At 39.7% G+C, this 23,049-nt stretch overlaps 1 protein-coding gene across 1 annotated transcript in view; it reads left to right on the plus strand.

Moving 5' to 3' along the window:
• fz2 (frizzled 2) overlaps positions 1–16,243 on the plus strand; it is a 36,229-nt gene extending 19,986 nt beyond the window's left edge. Inside the window, exons 2-3 of the mRNA XM_028314339.1 lie at positions 10,133–10,317; positions 12,239–16,243. Of these exons, the coding sequence (XP_028170140.1) occupies positions 10,156–10,317; positions 12,239–13,675 (1,599 nt within the window). The 5' untranslated portion in view covers positions 10,133–10,155 and the 3' untranslated portion in view covers positions 13,676–16,243. The remainder of the gene's footprint in view (positions 1–10,132; positions 10,318–12,238) is intronic.
• The last annotated feature ends 6,806 nt before the right edge of the window (positions 16,244–23,049 follow it).

A 23,049-nucleotide genomic window follows, 5' to 3' on the forward strand; every position in this document is an offset into this window, starting at 1 on the left:
AATGAAATCCCTGTTTTATAATAGGATAACATTTAGTGCATTATTTATTATTTTTGAAATCACATTATAAATGTGTTAAATGTTATTCCTAAATGATTTCATTAGCTTCTCAACTCAATATAAATTAACAATTTCAGCAATAACATTTTACAGAATTACCCTAATACTTATTCAAATACACTTGACTTTGTGCAGGGCGAACAATAACATCATCTTAACCCAATGTAAGGGCGAATTATTCAAATTAGCCAGACAGGTCTATGAAATTACAATATTACGGAATATTAATGTGAAATTATAATTTTATGCAGGTCATTTCTACCCACATTATGCAAACGGACGGAGTGGTGGCGTGACAGTTTGCGGGTTGAGATTTATTTGTGTAAGATATAATTAATAAAGGATTGCATAATTTTGTAATTTTATCTGTGCGTTGTTTGGCGACAGTCGCGTAGTCGGCAACTACGCGCAACTCTGAAACGCCAACGAGCGACTATCCGCAACAGCGCGCGCAATATCGCGTAATATCGCGCGTTGATTGCCGCGATTGCGTGCGAGTGCCCACGTGCCGCAGTTAGCATTGCTAGCGCTAGTATTTTCATTAACGAACACCGATAGACAGCGGTGGTGCAAGCGATAGGAAGTAGGTGCTCGGGTTTCTGTATGCTTTGAAAAAATTTTTGATTTTAAACCTGATCTTTTTCAAAGCACTGGCTTTTGACCCAAATTATCCTGATTACAACTGTAGTATGTGAGAGAGAGAGCGTTTAATTACTTTGTAACATTCAGAAAATAATCAACATTTTGCAAGATGCCTTCAATTTGTGGTTCTGTGTGTGTTTACAATTTCATATCAGCTTTCTTTTTTACTTTTCAAGCGCACCCTGTTGGGATCACTGAATTTTTCAACTTTTGACCCAAAATATACTGATTACAGCTGTGGTTATGTGAGAGCGAGAGCGTTTAATTGCTTTGTGCAAGCTTACATTCAGAAAATAATTAAAATTATGCAAGATGACCTCTCTTCGTGGACGAGTTCAATGTGTGTGTTTACAATTTCATATCCGATACCGATTTCTTTCAGCCGATAGTATTTATATCGCCGCATCTAATCCCTTTCAATTCCACTGCATTTTAAAATAGAAGAGAGAAGTTTGTACCTACCACACGCATAGTTTGTTCAAATAGCTCGAAGCACTATCTACAATTTCGCAATTTAATGTTGCCGAGTTTAATGCACTTCACACATAACCCGTAATGTTCTGCCATACATCAGCATTGGTCTCGTGCCTTGCGCCCCGAGGAATGCTTTCAAACTGCTTGGCGGGCCGCCAGCGCCGGCCGTCAACCTCCGATAGCCGATCGTAGTCAATGTGCCAATTCTATCCATCCCCAGTTTTACGACACACGAGCACGACACGTCTTCCTCTATAGTCAACAACATTATACACATACTTATGTAGGCTTAATTTCACAAATCATGCAAACAAATAACACCTTAATCGAATTGTTGTTGAGTTATAAAGCGATTTACGTCCTCATATTATTCCGCCGGTATCCTTCCGTTTGGCCAAATTACTTTTCGCCAAATTTCACTTCGCAAACAACTTATCGCCAAAGTTTCATTTCCCAAATGAACTTTTAGCAACTGTACTTTTCGCAACTAATACATTTGGTCAAATTATCATTTGGCAAAATTTTACTTGGCAAATGTTTATATGGCAAATGTTTTATTTTGCCAAATATTATATCCCAAATAACTAATTTGTTTGGTCAAATTGACACTTCACATACTTACCCACCGTTACCCACAAATCAAAGCATAAGGCAGATGATCATGGTTTTCACAAGAATTTTATGTGAAACAAAGAGATTGCAGAAAATAGTATGGTTGCAGAAAGTAGGTATCGCAGAAAATAGTAGGTTAGGTTAGGTTAGAACAGTGACCCTTAACGCGCGAAGGCGAGCGAAGCGTGCCGCGGCAGCGGCCGCCGAGCGCTAGAATCACCTCTATTGTTTAATGAATCATTTGGAAATTTTGATAAAAAGAATGAAATATGAAAATTAATTTAGAACAAATTTTATATTATCTAACCACTAAACAAAATAATAACCACAAGCTAATTTGTAGTCCATTCTATGCGACAATAAAATTATTTTGTAAATAGTTCATCGTGAAATATTTTTGTCAAATGAAACATTTGGCAAAACATACTTTGCCAAACAATAATTTGCTAAACAATAATATGCCAAAAACGACATTTGCGAATTAAAAGTTTGCAATACGTTGTTTTGCCAAATGAGAATTTGCCAAATGAAAATTTGCGAAACGTTGTTTGCGATGTGATAATTTGGGAAACGTTTTTTGGCCAAACATTAGTAATCCTATTCCGCCACTACTGGACAAAGGCCTTCCCCAAGAATTTCCTCAAAGACCGGTCCTGCATACACGCATCCAGGCACCTCCCGCGACCTTCACCAGATCATCGATCCACCTAGTGGGAGACCTGCCCACAGTACGTCTTCCGTCCGGCTCGCTCAATTCGAAATCCAAATTATACTACATATTTCTATTTTACGTTAAAATACAAAAATACATTTTCAAGAAGCATGTTTAGAACACCTTGTAACACAATAGAAATGAAATCTGTGTATGAAAGCCACACTGATAAACAATGAAGCTTTTTATTAAGCTTTTACGTAACAGATAGTACAAGTCAGCAACTTACCGTGTCTACTACTGTCTATCCCCCTGTAAGAATGCCGGGATGTTGCTAACGCTGCAAACTGCTACAAGAGATTACACTTAACGATGCAAATAAGTCTTCGTAGCTCATAATTAACACGTTCTAATTAAAGACGTGAAGTTATATGACCTAACGAAGTTATCAATTATTATTTTTACTTTAGCTTATTTACTTTGGCAAAACTGACAGCAAAAGTTACCGTATAATGAGCAATCGACACACCTGTGGAACTGGTTTCTTCTGAACCCCACGCCAGGCACCTGTCTCTCCACAGGATACGAATCAGTTTAATGATATTTTTATCTCCTATGTAAGCAACCCTATTTGAAAAAATATTATTATAGTCTCAAAATTCTCACAGGAACCAAATCTCAGTTGAGTATAATTATGAGAAACAGTTTCATATTTCAAATGAACAACAGGAAATAAATTTTGCCAGAATTTGTACCGAAATAATTAGTGAAATGTTTAACAAGCTCTAGGAAACGAGCAAATGCAAACAACTCGAGTTACCAATAACTCGGAACAATGGCTGTAAATATTGGAAATAGCTATTCCCTGAGCTAAACATACACGATCCGTGCGCGCGAGCGCAGGTTAGTTATTATAACAAAACTACGGCCATAAGGAAACTAATCCTGCTGGAGTTCATAATTATTGATGTCCATAAACTTTAATTAAGAATACTTTAACAAAGTAAGTGGATATAATAACATGTTTTAAAAGCAGGACAGTTTTTTGCTAAAAGCGTTTATTTATAAGCCGTTAAACAATCGGTAATGAAAGATAGAGTTTATTAAGCTCGACTGCGTGTTTGTAGACCAATCATGGTATTTTCATTTTGTGTGTAAAAGAACTGTACAAACATCGTATTTCAATTCAATCTCTCGCACCTCAAAGCTCAACACATAATATGACTGCGCTCTTAATCCAATACATTTATTTTTAAAAACAAAGAGAACTGCATTCAAAGATTTCTGAAAATTCACCACTATACCATACAATTTTCTGTAAATAACCAAAAGGAGATTGCCCATCGAAATATGGACCACGGTACTTTGTTGCGTCAATTCCAAAGTTGTTTTAAACGGTGTATAAAACAACAATTTACCTACTATCCACATAAGTATTACAGGAACAGGTTATTTCAGAAAACATAACATAACATAACCTTAAACTCAAAATATCATTCATGGTTTACCTTTCATTTGATTTATCAAGTTTGTTAGAGATACATATTTGATCCTATACTTAACCCTAACGATTGACGCAATAAAAATGCAGGGTGTAATTTTTAACAGATCTCAGTTAGTTCAATGCACGGGTGTGGCAAGCAAATTTTTGGAAATATTTGAATGCAGTTCTATTTCTTAAAAAAAAAGCAATGTTTTCTGAGTATTTTTTTCTATCTACAGTATAAGAGTACTTTCCCTCCTGTTGGCATTACAAAATTCCACCCTGTATATCCTTTGAGTATTGAACTTGTTGAAAATCGCATGTCGCAGAGCGAATGTTACCGATACCGATTACCGATAGCGAGTAACAAGTCGGTCCGTGCCGATCGCTAGCGCCGTTACCGCTTCCAGTGAAGCGGAATAAACGTGAGCCTGTAATAATAACGAGGGCCGTGCCTTCACTGCAAGCGGGATGCAATTGGCAACTTCTAAACTTTACGAACACTTTCATAAGTTGGTTCGAGAAAGATCCATGCGGTCATCGTTTCCATGCTCAAATGGTGCATCATTCACACGTTCAAATTTTAGTTTAACGACTCTTTGTTGCACGCAATTATATTTTATCAGATCCAAAGCAGTTACCTCCACAATTAACAAATTAAACATTCTTTTATTTGGTTTCTAAAAATCTGGATGGTGTTTTTTAATTTAAGTCTACCTGACCCTCTCTTGATACGCAAACACTTCATCCTTAATTAAAGTCCGGCTCCATCGTAACTGTCCAACTTGTTACGCGCCTTTTAGGTTACTTTTTACCCGAAGTCAAAGGTCAACTTCGCAAAAACGATTTTGAGTACCGTCTCTACCAGTCAAATGCATGACCTATTCGCAGCACTCCACAGCGTTAACTTCGCAACAAACTAAAAAAGAATAGCAACATTATTTGAAAATATCCACACAGTTTATTTTAGCATTTGGCAAGTGTAAATCACACAATGCATATTTGTCTTCTGGAGCCGCTGACACTCCCGAGTATTTCAAGATAATTCGCCAGCTCTTTATTTTTATTGAGTCATCATTTAGTCGCGCTCGCTTTCGCAGTAAAAATAGACGTTAATTGAAAGGTCTGTATTTTAAGTTTACACTGTCATTTGTTTCAAATTTCGCGAGGTGAAAGCATTCTCGTGTTCACTCGAAGACGTTTACGTTAAATGTGTACTGTCTGGTGTAATTAATGTCGGTGTTTATGGAATAACAATGTTTTACATGGTTTATGCTGTGTATACAAAAACATTACAAATTGAAGACAATTGATGCAAATTATAATTAGACAGTTAAGACGAAATTCCACGATACATTTTGTTAAAATAAAGTCTAATATGTAGGTATTTTATTGGCTGAGGAAATGTTTTATTGTGCAAGTGAAACTGGAAAGACAGAGTGTGTTGGACGGATAATCTCAAGTCTGCGGGAGCTATTTCCCGATTGATCCAGGACATCTGGAAGTAGTCATTTTATAAGGGTAGTTTTACGTATTAACTCGCTTTAAAACAAGCCCCATTTATAGCTACGACACGCGTCGCGCCTAACTCGAAATACCGGGAATGCCAGCCTTAGTTTTACGATTAGCTGCCTTTGTTTGTTTACCAGAGCTGCTCGCGCGGTGCACCGCGAACTATGCCGGAAGCGATCGACATGCCCGTGCGACAATGAGGGCTATCGTTTTTATACTTAACAGTTGGCACCCCTGGCGATTGACAGGACCTTACTCTACAGTGGCGCCATCTTGATGAGTGTAAATACGATAGTCCTCCTACCACTTTAGCGCTCACAAGTTGGCGCCACTGTCTTCGCTACTAGCAAGTGACAGGACCTTACTCTACAGTGGCGCTAACTGGTGAGCGCTAAAACGATAGCCCTCATTAGTTTAATGACCTTTTATCACCTTTCCTATTTTTATAATTACAAATTCAATTCAATATTTAATTGCGTCTTACATAAATACAAACGAAAATTATGAGAAAAATAATCTAGATATTTTGTAGAGCATACGTTGCGGTTAGTAATTTAAATTTTACGTTCGCTTCGAAACTTTCCCAAAGTTTTTCTTGGGTTTCGGATGGTGTTTCAGCTAGAGACAGATAAAAGTACTCAAGAGGGCTACTCTTATTTATTTTTCAGAAATAGGGAGTATCAAAATTTAAGTAACTCCTAAATTTTTATTTTCTCATCAAAAGTCTATCGATTCTATAGCTAATAAGGTCCTAATGCTTGCACGTGAAATGAAACGAGCCGGCGAATGCAGCGGCATTGTCTCCCGCTGCCGGAATAGATACCGGTGGTCGCGCTTCAGTTACTTGCAGCTGATTATATTTGAATAGTGCGTGGACCAGCAACTTAAAACTCATTAGATTTTCATCACAAATTGAAACTTGGTTACACAAGCGATGTTTGTACAGATTGTCCAAAACAAATAGTGGGTAAAAGTAGACACACCGGTACTTACCTGTCTGTAAAATTTTAAGTACCTAGTTATGCACTTTACAAAGATACATATTACCTATGTAGAAACAAACCAATTCATGTATTTAGCACAGTCCATTTGTATTAAGATCACAGTAAGAGTTGGTAAAGTGTCGACAGTCATTCGCTTAAACTCGTTTAATGTTGAAAGAAAAGCATGACTGTCTTTAAGCACAAACATGCCTGTGAAAATTATGAATAGGGGGCTCTCTCCCTTAAAACAAAACCGAGCCGGCTTCATATTTGTCATATTGATGTAGAGATACTTTTCCTATTATCTTTCACTTGTCGTTCAATCTGCTTGACCTTTACGATGACATAAACGGCATCATAAGTACATCAGCGTAAAATAGAATCCAGTCACATCGTCCCAAACTGCGCTAGTTTATTTCGAACGTGTTTGTGCTGTCGATTCGTCGTTAAAAGCGCATTAACGGCGGCGCCGGCGCACGCTGGCGCGCTGCCACGGCAGGTGAATGACAGGGGCGTCGCCGTCACCGAGCCACGTGGTGGGCGGAAATTAATCAGGAATTTTTCAGTGATATGATAATCTGCACTTAGCTAGGAAAACTCTACTGGTTATGCATAACTTGGTTTGCAACTGGATCAAGTGGTAACTAATTATCCATAAATCGGACAGCGAATCTCAAGAGATGCATATGGCGACGATCGCATTGAAGTGAAAGCTTAAAGTTAATTCACAACAAGCTTGCTGCAACATTGTTTGCGTAGTTGATTCAAGTATGGCCAAAATGTTTACTTTAAGTAGGTACCCTATTGTTTACCGTAAATTTGCTTCTACTGTAGAGCCTAGAAAGGCTCTTAGATTAGACTTCTTAATTAGTAGAAGAAGTAAAGATCTTATCAAAATACTTCTAAGTAGGTACTTGTGTTCTTACCATTTTACCTTTCTCTGGGCAACCGGGTGCTTTGAAAGTAGAGTTCTCTGCAAACGCCCCGCCCAGCAGCAGCCGTGTGTAATAAATGCATGGCACATGTCGGCATTTAGCAGGTCAATTTACAACAGTCACGTTGGCAATATCGAGTGCTCGCTCGTCCGTGCTTAGCTTTTATTGTGTGTGGTTCCTTTGGCAATACTAGGCCATATTTTATTATATAATATTTTCATCATTTTCATGGCGTTCCATCATACTTATTCATGAAAAGTTTCTATGAAACAGTTAAGAATCAAATATGGCACAAAAAAAGTTACTCAAAATTATTATCTCGGTATAATTAGTATGATCTCAGTGTAATTAAAAATAAATAGTTCCTAAAACTATTAATGTGTCCCGGCTGATTCACCTTTCGTGTCGCTCATCGCTCTATATTTAACGTGCACTCGTTTAAAATAAATAACACTGTTTAAAATCGGCTCGAGTTACAGTAGCGAGCGATGAACTTTTCGAGGTGCTCGATATTTAATCGTAATCAATACTATCATAAACTGTTTTAATCTACTAAAGAATCGCTAACATTATCTGGGGGCACGGCAGTGCCCCCGCCAAGTCGAGCGCGAAGCAAACACTGCCGTACCATCCTTTACTGGAACCATTTCGGCGCATTTTCAGTCCCCTATTTGAGAACCTCTGGATAAGACCAGAACGCAGAAATTTTCGTCATCTAGTAAGCTATAATCACATAGTTAAAATCCAAAATTTCAAGTCTGTAGGTCATTTAGTTCCGAAGTTAAGCGAAAGCAAAGTTTCGCATTTATGACACTCACTCACTCACTGATGATCATCAAAATAGAACTAGTACTTCCCATAAACTTAGAGAGCTAAAATTTGGTACAGAGTTAGGGTTTAATGGCCACTTAAAGGGAAAACTATAAAAACTAGGAAAATCGAAGGTCTGGAGTAACACCACATTCATAATCAATACTACTAGCGCCACACCGGCACCGTGGTGTTCGCCTGTACCGCTCATCGCTAGATGGTGCTAGCACTTTGAGCGTCGATTTTCTGCACCGCGGTGTCCAGATTTTTTTTCCTTTCTAGACCCCCCCGTCGATTAAGTTGAATATCGTATAGTTTTAACTTCGTTGATTTCGTTTCTTATATCTTGAGGTTCGCTATGGTTAAGTTATTAAACCAATCATTCTGATTTTGTCCTTTAAAGGTCGTTGTGTCGTTGAGTTAATTTATGTTTAATATCGTAAAGAAAAATGTCGGTAATATTAAAAGATGACGACGTTAAATAATAATTATGCCACTTTCTACAAAAAGAAGTGAAATCCCACCAAAAACATTCTGTAAAAAACTAGCCAAGTCTCGATGGAGCCGCTTGTTTATCTCTAAAAAGTAATGAAATCTAGACAAAGTCGTGCCAAGTCTATGATGGTTCCTTACTGCGATTTCTTTATTATTATACTTAATGTTGTGTGACTTGGCCGTTGAACAATCTTTATTATGATAATCATACATAAGTATTATTGAAATACGCAGCTTTATTAAGCCTACAATTGACTGGTTATTGAATCAACGTTTTCCAAGTGGCAATTTTCCATCGTCAATGGGTAGCGGTTCTGGCGACAGATTGGTGCAATGATGTCATGGAGCACATGATTTTGTACCCTTCAACGGCCAAGTCACACAACATTAAGTATAATAATAAAGAAATCGCAGTAAGGAACCATCATAGACTTGGCACGACTTTGTCTACATTTCATTACTTTTTAGAGATAAACAAGCGGCTCCATCGAGACTTGGCTAGTTTTTTACAGAATGTTTTTGGTGGGTTCGATTTTTCCAGTATCTTGACACGCAAAGAGCGTAAGCGTAGAAGTTGCTACATTGCATTGATATCAAAGTTACTTGCAGGCTATCTTGATGCAAGAAACTCCAGCAATAAAGTAATAGTTATTTCGTCATTACTGTTTATATCCTAAAAGTGACCGAGCGAGGTGTTCCCTATTAACGAGCGCGCTATCGTTATCGCCACTACTCGCAGCAGTAAAACAATTACGGAGCGCTCTTGTTTGCGAGATACCGTTATCAGCAAAGGCCATGATTTAGAAGATGCGCCGACCTTGACTTTGACAATCATGTTACATGCGCTAGGACAATGCTGTAACATTTACTGGCTATTTTATTTAATACTACGTAAGGAGATAATTTAACAGTTTTTTGCCACATTCTACGAAAATCCGTCATCATTAAATCATCACTTTACATATTGTACATACGACGGCACGTCAACATAAACACTGGTAGCGTCTTATTTAGTCGTAATAGATGCGATTTTGCTACAAAAATGTAATAACCTGATGTACTGTTGACTGTACTTGATGACGTTTATCAACACGCTTACCTTCCTCGATCATGTTGTTTGGTGACTGCCTGAATTAATGATTACCAGAATAATAATTATAATTATACCAAGATATCTGTTTTTTAGTCTCGGAGTTTCTATGTATGTTATAGTAGTTACAAAAAAAGCTATCCGTTCTCTAGTTAGTTCTAAGGCTGAGTTGCACCACCTAACTTTGACCGTAACTATAACGATAACCAGCGTATTTTGTATGGAATTTGACAGATTTTTGACGTTTGATAAAGTCAAAGGAAGATGGTGCAACCCAGCCTTAGTTGTTGCTTAGTTTAGGACTAGATTACGCAGTGTACGCAGATATTTATGTATTTACTATTCACAATCTGTGTACTAAAACGGTTTCCCCGTTAATTCCAGATGCGGCAAGCGTAGCCAGCAAGATGTGGGTGTGGGCGCTGCTGGTGGTGGCGGTGGCGGGCGCGCGCGCCGCTCAGCCTCGCTGCGAGGAAATCACCATCCCCATGTGTCGCGGCATCGGCTACAACATGACCTCCTTCCCCAACGCGCTCGACCACGACACGCAGGACGAGGCCGGCCTTGAGGTGAGTTGCTGAAAGCTGTTTTGGGACCACCCTGGATTGCGTATTTTTGAAGTTGAACTGATGATCTAACTGTAGCAGTTACCTGCCTACATGTATCAATTTCTTTGAAGTGATTCCTGTCACCTGTCCACCTACAAGGTGGACCGACGACATCGTAAAGGTAGCGGGTAAGCGCTGGACGCAGGCCGCTACTAATCGATCAACATGGAAAGCATTGGGGGAGGCCTATGTTCAGCAGTGGACGTCCTATGTAGAGATGAAACGGATATCCGGTAACTATCCGGTAGGCCGGATATCCGGCCTAAATTTACTATCCGGCCGTAAACCGGATAGTAACTCACTATCCGGCCGGATACCGGATATTAAAAAACTTCGACAATTTCTTATAATAAAATGAAATACATTCATCTTTGAGGTAAATATCAATAAAAAGGCTTATAATGATAACGGCTTATAATTAAAGTCCAAAAAGATACAAAAAAAGCCATATTAAGGCCTTTCAAAAAACTTTTCTTTTTAGGGCTATTCACTCTAATGACAAATCTTCTATATGTACTTAATATTATAAATGCGAAAGTTACTCTGTCTGTCTGTGTGTATTGCTTTCACACCTAAACCACTGAACCGACTTTGATGAAATTTGGCATAGAGATAGTTTGAGTCCCGGGAAAGGAGATAGGATAGTTATTATCCCGGTTTTTGAAACAGGGACACGCGCGATAAAGTTTTTCTGTGACAGACAAAATTCCACGCGGGCGAAGCCGCGGGCGGAAAGCTAGTACTAAATAAATAAATATCTGTTAATGTCGAAACATAGCCAATTAAAATAGGTGATCTTTTTTTCACTGATGGTCTGATGACATGATGCAGTTCAGTCAGATTACGCAGCAAGTAAACTAATTTAAATTTTCCCTATTCAACCACACACTCACGATGGCAACCGAAATCGCTCGAATTGATCTGCCCCCTAGACAAGTGGCAAAATCTGACATTCTATTCGGACGGATACGGATTCGATTTTCGAAAAGTGTGACTTGTCTACTAGACCCACTGAACGCGTTCGAAGCACCTGGTGGCGCTAAACTCGTCATGACATACAATGAGACAATAGGCCAACTATCCGGCCGCCGGATATCCGGCTATCCGGCCTAGCAGCTCGCCGGATATCCGGTATCCGGTATCCGGCCAAACCACTATCCGTTTCATCTCTAGTCCTATGGCTGAAATGATGATGATGATTCCTGTCATGGTGGCAGGTAGTTATATGCTCACAGTCTCGTAAGACCGGTCCTTTTAAAAAAAAACAAATTCTTAGTCGTTCCGTCCTGAACATTTGAAAATCAATCTTGTAGGTATGCCCGATGGTCCTTTCCAGTGACCCAAAACTTCATCCTAATTTTTTGTTCAAATTTTCGTGCCAAGTGGTAATGAAGNTAAAATCCATTATTTTAAATATATTATCTTTAAAGTGTAAGTAGGTATGTGTTGATATTATTTTCAAAACAATGGGTTTGAAAAAAAATCTATATTGCACTTGGAAATGCAAAAATAAAACAAAAACTTTTGAATTTTATCATTTTCCTTTATTTACTCTTATAATGCTTGAACACACGTAATATAACACCAAAAGCGTCTTTAGCGTGGTATAGTAGATAAAGTTACTGCGAATTCTTCAACAGATGACGCTACTTTCTATGCAAATTTCACTTGGATGCGCTTACTATGGAAGTGTCCTCACCCCACCCTGGTTATGCTCCTTCGAGAGCTCATCTAAGTAATCTTAGTACAATACAATAAAGACTATCATACAAGTAGGTAGATACTCAATAATGTTTAAGATTTAGGTGATTGTAATGATGAGACCTATTTCCTAATTTTTGCTTGTTCTATCTAACCGAATGCTTTCTCTCTTGCGCTCCAGGTGCACCAGTACTGGCCGCTCGTGGAGATCAAGTGCTCGGCCGACCTGAAGTTCTTCCTGTGCTCCGTGTACACGCCCATCTGCATCGAGGAGTACGAGAAGCCTTTGCCGGCGTGCCGCAGCGTGTGCGAGCGCGCGCGCGAGGGCTGCGCGCCGCTCATGCGCAAGTACGGCTTCCAGTGGCCCGAGCGCATGGCCTGCGAGCGCCTGCCCAAGATGGGCGACGCCGAGCACCTGTGCATGGAGGAGCCCGACCGCGAGCCCGAGCCCGAGCCGCCCAAGCCGCCGCGCCGGCCGCACGCGCGCTGCAAGGATCCAAAAAACTGCCCCAGCGGCGCCGGCACCGCGGCCGCGGACGCCGCCTGCGCCTGCGCCTGCCGGCCGCCGCTGCAGCCGCTGGGCGCGCGCGCCAACCGCAGCGCCGCCGGCCTGCCCGCCTGCGCGCTGCCGTGCCGCGGCGCCTTCTACTCGCGCGAGGAGAAGCACTTCGCCGCCGTGTGGGTCGCGCTGTGGAGCGGCCTGTGCGCCGCCTCCACGCTCATGACGCTCACCACGTTCCTGATCGACTCGCAGCGCTTCAAGTACCCCGAGCGGCCCATCGTGTACCTGTCCGCGTGCTACTTCATGGTGGCGCTGGGCTACCTGGCGCGCCTGGCGCTCGGCCACGACGAGGTGGCGTGTGACGGCGCGCTGCTCAAGACGTCGGCCAGCGGGCCCAGCGCCTGCACGCTCGTGTTCATCCTGGTGTACTTCTTCGGCATGGCGTCGTCCATCTGGTGGGTGGTGCTGTCGTTCGCGTGGTTCCTGGCCGCCGGGCTCAAGTGGGGCAACGAGGCGATCGCGGGCCACGCGCAGTACTACCACCTGGCCGCGTGGCTCGTGCCGGCCGCCAAGACCGTGGCCGTGCTGCTGGCGGGCGCCGTGGACGGCGACCCGGTGGCCGGCATCTGCTACGTCGGCAACTCGTCGCCCGAGAACCTCAAGCGCTACGTGCTCGCGCCGCTCATCGTGTACTTCGCGCTCGGGGCCACGTTCCTGCTGGCCGGGTTCGTGTCGCTGTTCCGCATCCGCTCCGTGATCAAGCGGCAGGGCGGCATCGGCGCCGGCTCCAAGGCGGACAAGCTCGAGAAGCTGATGATCCGCATCGGCGTGTTCAGCGTGCTGTACGCGGTGCCGGCGGGGGTGGTGATCGGCTGCCTGGCGTACGAGGCGGGCGGCCACGAGGACTGGCTGCGGCGCGTGGCGTGCGGGCCGGAGTGCGGCGGGCGGCCGCTGTACTCGGCGCTGATGCTGAAGTACTTCATGGCGCTGGCGGTGGGCATCACGTCGGGCGTGTGGATCTGGTCGGGCAAGACGCTGGAGTCGTGGCGGCGCGTGTGGCGGGGCGCGCGGCCGCCGCCGCCGCACCACCGCGCGCTCGTGAAGGGCGCCGTGTGACGCGCGGACGCGGCGCCGCCCGCGCCGCCCGCCCTGCCCGCGCCCGCCGCGCCGCTGCCGCCGCCCGCGCCCTCCGCGCCCTCGGCCCGCTCGACCCAGCCGCTGTCGGACTACGGGCCCGTCTAGTTCGCCCGCGCCGAGGAAGTGCCGCGACGCAGCCCCGCGAGAGAAACTCGGTCGATTGGCGTAGCTCGTTAACATTTTTGCACCCGTCGAACCTGATTTTTGTTTTGTTGACTGAAACCATACGCTCGCTCGGCTACAAACGGAATCTTTTTAGAATTACCGACGTTCTTAGTTACGCCAATTGTAGTTAAGTCGATGGTGACGCCGATAGTCGCCAGAATTTGTGCCATTCGGTTCGGAAACTGTACGAGTGTGACGTGAACCGCCGCCGGTGAGGACGGACGATATTATGATTAGTGAAGTGCGCCCGCGCTCTAGTCCCGATCAGCGCGCGGCGACGAGGCCCCTCGAGGGCAGGCCGCCGGTCAGGAGGCCAAGGATATACGTAAATAGTTATAAGTGCGAGTGAGATAGCGGTATAGACCGCAAAATAATTTTGTGAGATCTTGCGGTCACGAACGAAGCGATAATACGATTTACTAAACTTATATGTATTTATAATTTCCGAGAAATTCGGAAAAAAATGTAAAGCTATCGGGATAAAATCAAAGATTGTAGCCGATGCCTTAAAAACGCTAAGTTCGTGGCCGAACCGTCAGTGCTTGATCACAGGATGTAGCCGGTGCAGTATGCTACCAATTTAACAATATGTTAATTTTGTTTCCTCTCTGCTGCAGCCTGTGACCACCCACATGTATTCTCTTGTATATTATTAACCCTGAATTCGTTGTCGTCTATTAAAATTGTACTAAAAGACGACGAATTCACTAAAACTTCGTACTAGTGAAACATTTTAATGCTAGATTTCTTCATAGAACTACTGTATATGATAGCAATAAAAAGATTTACTGGTACGTTTAAGCTCATACCACATAATTCAATAACAACTGAATTAGATTGTATTATATGGACTTATCAGATGCAAATGTGACTAACAACATTTTATGATGATTATAACAACACCCACAAAATTGATTTAAAAAATAATATGTATATACCCCCAATAACATAAAAATGTAACATTATTTCTGATAAGTCTGTATAAATATTAATATAAATAAAATAGTTTAATTGCCAGTGAAGTTTGGACACTGAACATACGATTTTGACACTGTGATTCGTTTGACCTGTATATCGATTACTTTAAGAAGCTGTACATAGCCATCTGTTATTATAGTACAAGTCTCGTAATGTTTCTTATTATATAGAACCGCCTGGCGAACAGACACGACTGGCGTCTCAGTATCTCAGAACACAAACATTTGACACACTGCTGTGAATAACGGCTTTGCGTTTTGCATGTTATCCTTCCAGACCTTGAAGGCAAGCAAAGCAAGGATCTTAACCCATGTTTAATTTTATTAAATAATACAAAAAATAACATAGGTGCAAGTCATATTCGCAATAGTGCGTTAGATGTTTGGTTCCCCAGTCCTAAGCCATCTACAATAAGCATAGAACTAAAGTTTTCTCAAATTATTGCGAAGAACTTCGATTTAGATAATTATTCACATACGTAACAGTAAAATATTATGAAGATGCTAAAACTCACTTTGTTACAGTCAATTTTGTATTTATCTTGCATAGTAGTTTACTGTTAGTATTGATACCTACACAATGTACAGAACGCCAATAAAACAAAAGTAATAATGTACAAAAATTCAAATATACTTATGATAATGCCTGCCAGTTGTATCACTGCCAATTTTACATAATGTTAAGGCATTTTCTAAATGATATTATATGTGTGTATCGCCGGAAAATATTTAAGTACGAGAGTAAAATGGATCTCAACAAACTAGGACTTATTGTTCTGAGGTCTTAAGCTGAGCACACAGGGAGCAAGTCGAATGCGAAGCTATATCGAGCCAAGACTAATTTACGAGCATGCTGACTCAAACAAAGTTTAATAATAGTGTTACACACAAGTTGAAATCTTATACTCCCCCTTCGAAGACACTTGTCCTATGCGGGGCGCTATCATTTTAAATATAGGATAAAAAACTATACATGGTATTCTTCGCTCGCTGTAGCTTGGCCCTCGGTTCGCTTTCTGTGTGACAAGAAATTATAGCGTACACTATGAATATAGGATATGAGTTTCTGATAAAATATTTAAAGTTATTTTATATCTTTTGTCAATATTACTTGTAAAAATGTCGTCGGCTTTGTAGATTGTGAATACTGTTTACTGTCACTTATTTGGACCGGACTGATGATAATAAAATTATTAATAATGCATGTTTCGCTCAAACGTTTGACAAAATCTAGTAACTAGTGACCATGTACGTGCAATTGTATGTAATATTGTAAATTCCTATTTTATTTATGAGGAGACGAGAAGTGTAAATGGCGCGCGACGCACCGGAACTGGAGATCATTATGTAATTTATTTTATATCTAACTGTAGATAACAAATAAAACGACTTTTTTATGTACAAACCCACATTTCATTTACCCATACCATATTATATTAAACCCTTTCTAGCCTCGTCAGCCCGGCGATTTCTTTAAAAGAACCAAATTCTCAGTCGTTCCGTCCTGAACATTTCAAAATCAATGTATAACCGAAGGTCCTTTCCAGTGACCCAAAACTCAAAATTTCGCGCCAAGTGGTAATTGAATTATTTAATCTACAGCTTTAAAGCCTTATTAGATGACCCACGCTGAACTGTCCCACCAAACTCAATGACAGGGGGGTGCTACCATCGTTCAACTATATGGTTTCCAACATGGCAAAAATCGGAACCAGCGATCCGGTATTGACGGTGACGCCCCACTGTCAATGTCATGGATAGGACAGTTCAGTTTTTTGGAACTATAACTGTGTATCGGAACGAACTTCGGCCCCTGAACGCACTGACAACTGTGAGGAAATTACACTTATTTTGTCAAAATAGAGCGACCACGCTGACTTGGCAAGAAAAATTTATGCAATAATTAGAAATTATGATTGATATCGCAAGGCTTTTTTTTTTGCTTTCATTACATGTTCCAATCTTAAAGAATTTTCAAATTTATAGTCCATTATAGAGGACTTTCGGTCGATAATAGTTGGACATATTGGTTCACCCATCATTAAACGTTTCTTAAAACAAAAACTTCAAATAAAACGACTCATCGACATTTATTGCATATTAGATAAGATTTTTTTTTAGTAAGAAAAGCCTTAAAGTTCCTTAGGAAGGACAAAATAAAGGCGTTTTGTTTTGGTAGATCGTCTCTAAACATCCTAAGTCATAGCAAAGAACCCCAGTGACGATGCCATCAGGTGTTATTGAAAGTATTGCAATAAACTGTATCTAAAGTCCTAATTCGGCAGCCCAAAACAGACGGGAAGAAAATTAAAATTATCCACTTACCTGCTGACCTTTTAGATGAACACAAGGATTAAATAAATATAACACACGTATTTCTTTATAATCTGGCAAACCAAAATAAAAATAAACGTAAAGTTTCCTCACGAATATGTATCTGTAAAAAAGAGATGGGATTTAAATATTTAGTAACTTAAAAATAAAAACAAAAAAATTGAAATCTCAATGAATATTACCCATTCAGTCTATCATGTTTTATTAGAAAGACCTAAAAGCACTAATATCATAAAACTAGTTATTGCTAGTTTGAACATTATCTCTCCACCGCCCACTCGAAACTTATCTGTTAGACAAGTAACGTTACTTTGCAATGTAAATTAACGAAAACTTAATTAACAACAAGCATGTCACTTATCAAGAGAAATTCGGAGACATAACATAAACAGTGACCTTAAATGAGCAATACATGATGCCAAATAATGGCGCAAATTACTTACAACAAAATACGGTTAACACTAATTCTATCACATTATTCACAATTCATTACGTATGTCGTTCGACGGGACGTTTCTTATTCCTATTTTAATAAGGACTTATTACGTACTAAACTCATAAAATAATGGTTTACGGGTTTATTAACTATGTTAGAGGTCGATTGCTTTTACTTTGTAGGTAATACATAGGTACTAAGGGTCAAAAGTCAAATCCATAATTTAATCTGAAATACAGACACCTCTATCGTAAGATAGAATTTACATATTTTGTGTAAAAACTTTAAAAAAAACAACGGCAACGGCTTGGAAGGTTTATGAAAAAACCTCTCAAGCCGTAATTATTATAAGTTTCGAAACTTACTTCCTGTCCTACCCTTCAGACAGTCAAAAACAATTTAGCAGGTAGGTACATATTTATCTGACTGTACGTCAATCGCATTTTTTACCTACACAGTAGACAGTATGGCGTTTTATGGCAAAACAATGTTATTGTCACAGCATTGAATCTAACTAAGGACCTGTCACTACAGCGATATTCTTGGGAAGGCCTTTGTCCAGCTGTGGACGTCATTTGGCTGAAACAAACGAACCAAGGAAAAGGGAGTCCTAGCAATCGACGTCTTAACATAATAATTTCTAATGGCACGGGAATCTAACTTCTACAGTATTAATCTAAATAATTAGGTACTGACTTCGCGATGGCTAGATAAATAGTACCAACAAAATGCTAGCAGTTCACTACCTAAAATAAATTACATGTAGACATCCCAACTGAAAAATCAGTAACCTACCTTTGTTTCTTGTTCTTCGTCAAGCTAAAAAGGTATATTTTGTTTGAGACGGTAGGTAGCTCTACATTCTAATGAAATTGTTACCAATTATAGGTGCTACATACTTAAAAAAAAAAAGAAATACAACCCACTCGCAGTCGCAGGCGCAGGTCACTTCAAATAATACAGGTTATAATATGAACTCTTGTAGGACTAGAAATACCTCTATAATATCGGTGGATTTTAACATATTTTGATAGTTATTTAATTTTGGTTTATGAATAACCGTACAGGTAGGTTCTTACCTAAGATAATGGTTGAAAAATAGGAACAAAATAAATATTTTTATGTAGGTACCCTAAAGCTTATTTCCATGAAAGAACTTCAATTTTTCAGGCAAAAATGTTACCCAAGTAAAAACATTTCAAATAACTTGAATCGTAATGAATTATCACCAATTAAGATCTGAATTCACTTGAATTTGTTTTGTTGAGATAATAGTACAAGTTTTACAAAACAATAAAACTTGTATTATTGAGCAGAGACGATGCACAGCATCTGGTGAGAGATGCGTCTACTTCCGGTGTAGTTTTTTACCTTTTTATACCTTAAATGACGTCATTTCCGCAATTATTTAATAGGAATTGATTTGACTTACTTCCGTTTGCCGCCATTTTAGTCACCTGGGGGCGAGCTTGCTCGGAGTTCTTCATAGAGAGCTCACCAGGAGGCCTTCTTGGGATGCTGTGCATCGTCTCTGCTCAATAATACAAGTTTTATTGTTTTGTAAAACTTGTACTATTATTCGGCATGTGACGATGCACAGCATCTGGTGAGAGACTTGTTTATTAGCTCCTGGTGACTACTTACCAATGGCGCTATGTGATGAAAGTTTTCGAGTTTCTGTAACAGAACTAGATTAGAACATGATTAATTTCAGGGTATTAACATGTTTTGTTCTAAATGCACAGTGAGAGCAGCACTAATATCACAAAGTAGGAGGGTTTGTACTTTTGTATGTTTGAAATGAATAAACTGGAAAGCTACTGAACTGAATTCAGAAATTCTTTCCTCATTAAAATGCAGATTGAGTGTGTATTGATATAATTTGCCCGTATGGCAGTAAGATTCATGCGAGTCATCAACATAAGTTAAAATATACAGTGTGAGTCACGATAAAGTGCACATATGAAAATATGTGAAACTAGACCTATTTTTTTTTCGAGAAAAAAGAGGTCAAAAAATTTGAGATTTTTTTTAATTTTTTTATAGAATTTTTTTTCTTCCAATTACTTCTCGTAAAGAAAACGTAATAACTTTTAAACTAAGAGGTATATCCTGATAAAATAAAAACAATAATAATGCTAAATAACAGGCGATACTAATAAAATACATAAAATACCCAGAAAATGCCAACAAATAATAAAAAAATATATTTTTTGAAAAAAATTCTGCTTTTAAATTCGTGTTTTTTGGTTATTCGATCAATTTCTCCAAAAAATGCCCCTATAACAGGTGTTTTTTATTGCTTTGTATTATTCTCTATCCTATTACTTTTGTAAAACTAAAAATTGCATGTCTCTATCCTTATCACAGCATATTATGTCAATTTTAAAATCGGCGCTAGAACAACGTAAAAAAGATATTTTTTTTGGTTACAAAACAAAAAAAATGTTGCAATCATTAGAAGCAAAATCCCCCCCACAGAAAGTTATGGAATTCAAAAGATTTTTTTGCTATTTCTTGATAAATGTTTAGACTATAAATTAAATTTAAAAAAGGAGGTTTCATTTAATGACTATGAGACAATATTAGAAGTTCTAAATTTACAAGAAAAATTGAGTATCAAAATGGACGACCTATACTCTGAAATAACGATATTGAATGAAATCTTTGCTAAATTAAAAGACTGTAGTGACTTTACTGACAAAAGTACAGGCCAAAAATGGCAGCATATTTAAAAAAATACTGAAAATGACTTACCAAATTTATTTGAAGTAATTTCATTCCTGCTCTCTATTCCCGCCACTTCGGCATTTCGTCGGCTGATTGCAAGAAGTCATTAACTACAAAAAGTCATTAAGTGTCCATACTAGCATGGCGATATTGGCCGCGACTTATACTATATTATGCAAGAATCAGTAAATGGATATTTGCCGTACTTTGGAAGATTTATTTTTGTAAAACTTGATAAATACAGTTTCGTTAATTTAAAAATTGAATGTGACAAAGCATATGACACTTTTATTTTAAACAAAAAACTGTTACACAGCGCAAGAACTGCAAAAAAACATAGTTTTTATAAAAATAAATAATTAAAAAATGTATATTTGTCTATTTTTTTGTTTTTCCCATAAAATACTATATTTTTTTTAAATGTACTATATTTTTTTACACCTTATTTTGGAAAATACTATATTTCGCTGATGAAATGTTGGCAACCCTACAAGTTACATACCCTGCTGGCAGTGGTGGCTTCATTACTACACATTTTTTAAGTTTCTGCTTTGAGACACCACATTTCGATAGAAACTCCCGAAATCAGTAATTAAAACTGTGATACAAATTAATTTGAATTAAAAACGCGCACATAACTTTTTCACTTTCCAGCCGTCTTGTCCGATTACCCGCCTACCAGAAAAAATAAAGTTTTTTTTTTACTTTTTTTTGTGGATGTCGGGCAATGGAATTGAATTTTATTCATCATAAAGTTACGTTATTTCTAAACTTGTATTTTATTGCGCTTTGAACGAAAAAAAAATACAATCTATGATAGCGCCACCTGGTGTCGGTTGTGCAAACGTCTCCAACTACTAGCGCCGTAAACCGCGTATCGAATTTATTAAGGCGACTATTAGGGCGACAATAAAATAATCAAAATATGTATTTGAAAAAAATACAATACATATTAATAACTACACGATGTTTGAGTTTTTTATAATTATATGTAGGTACTCATAACTTTCTAAAGTTAAAATAAAGTGATGCACGTACGAAAATGGTTCAAAAAGTTCCTCACTTTAATAAAATTATAACGAGACACAACCATTTCAACTTCGCTGATTACAACTAGATACACAATACCTACACGTCGACTTGAAATTACTCGAAAAATATTTTATAAAAATATCAATCAACAGCCTAAGTTTTGACTAGAGCTACTTAATTACTTATTACATGATTACACGACCCGTAACTTAGAACTAGAGGAAGAGCGACCTTTTTACGTATTCGTTACAGCTTAAAACGAGACATTTACAATAAATGCACTTAATTAACTCATGCTTATCTAAAATTGTCTTTATTTTTCAAGTGTAAATGCAATGCAGGACCTAACCAGACGCTACACTACAAAAGAGTCCCTTAACTTTTACGGGAATCTTTTGTTAGAGAAAGATTAATGCCCGTTTTCACCATCAAACCCTAATTTTTAAGAGAGCGCTATGGTAACAAATAACATAAATTTTGATGTCATATGTATCACTTAAAAATTAGGGATTGATGGTGAAAACGGGCTTTAAGTATGTGATTTCTCTGAAATTAACGCTCTGGAGGATGTTTTTCTGGCAGGAATGGATTTCGCATCAACGTCGTTAAATCTTAACGATTCTGAAACACTTATTTCAAGAAAAGCTTAGAAAAGATTTCACTTCCACTTCTTTTCCAAGATCCAATCTCCCTTTATACTAAAATTAATCAAAATTGGTTCAACCTGTCATAACATACGGAATACACAACGGGAATATTATATCATTTTGCAGTACAAGTGTAACGGCCCTCCAAACACTATTGTATTATCTGTGCTCTGACGCTCGGATTCGCATTTGGCGGGCTTGAGTTTCGCGGGTTCGCGCGCTCACCCGGCGCGCTCTTTTCAACGGCCGCCGCGCTTTGTGGTCCGCGGAACTCGACCTTATTGACTGAGTCGCGCCCATCGCCTCGACGCGTTCGAACGAGCTATCGTTTTAATGGATACTAGCTTTCCGCCCGCGGCTTCGCCCGCGTGGAATTTTGTCTGTCACAGAAAAACTTTATCGCGCGCGTCCCTGTTTCAAAAACCGGGATAAAAACTATCCTATGTTCTTTCCCGGGACTCAAACTATCTCTATGCCAAATTTCATCAAAATCGGTTGCGAGGTTTAAGCGGGAAAGCGTAACAGACAGACAGACAGACAGACAGACAGACAGACAGACAGACAGACAGAGTTACTTTTGCATTTATAATATTAGTTGGGATAAATTATAAATGTAAATCCGCCATTACAATTGCGCCCAACGAGTGGCCTCGCGTCCTAAGTTCGAGAACGTTCGAGAGAAACCACAAGTACCGCGACCCCAGTGAGTCGTGTTGATTGAAAATTGTGTTGAAGTGAGAAAATGCCACCGAAGACACGCCGAGGCACGGCTAAAGATAGCCAAGAAGAGGAGAGATATTATTCCAGCGATGACGAAAACGACGACGCGACTGTGAACGCGGGGCCCGGCGCCGCCATACCCGCCCGCGAAGCTTCGGCGACGACGCCGACTACTACCAGCCGCAACGACGTCATCGGCATCACAGAGGACCAGTTGGCGAGACTGATCACCAATGTCATCAGAGGTTTACCGACTCCGACCCCGGCCGGCGACCTACACGGGCCGCCGCCGGCGACTCCGACCCGAGTCAC

This window comes from Ostrinia furnacalis, unplaced genomic scaffold (assembly GCF_004193835.3).
Source record: "Ostrinia furnacalis isolate ACB-3 unplaced genomic scaffold, ASM419383v2 OfSCF4670, whole genome shotgun sequence".
In the NCBI taxonomy this organism is placed as follows: Eukaryota; Metazoa; Arthropoda; class Insecta; order Lepidoptera; family Crambidae; genus Ostrinia; species Ostrinia furnacalis.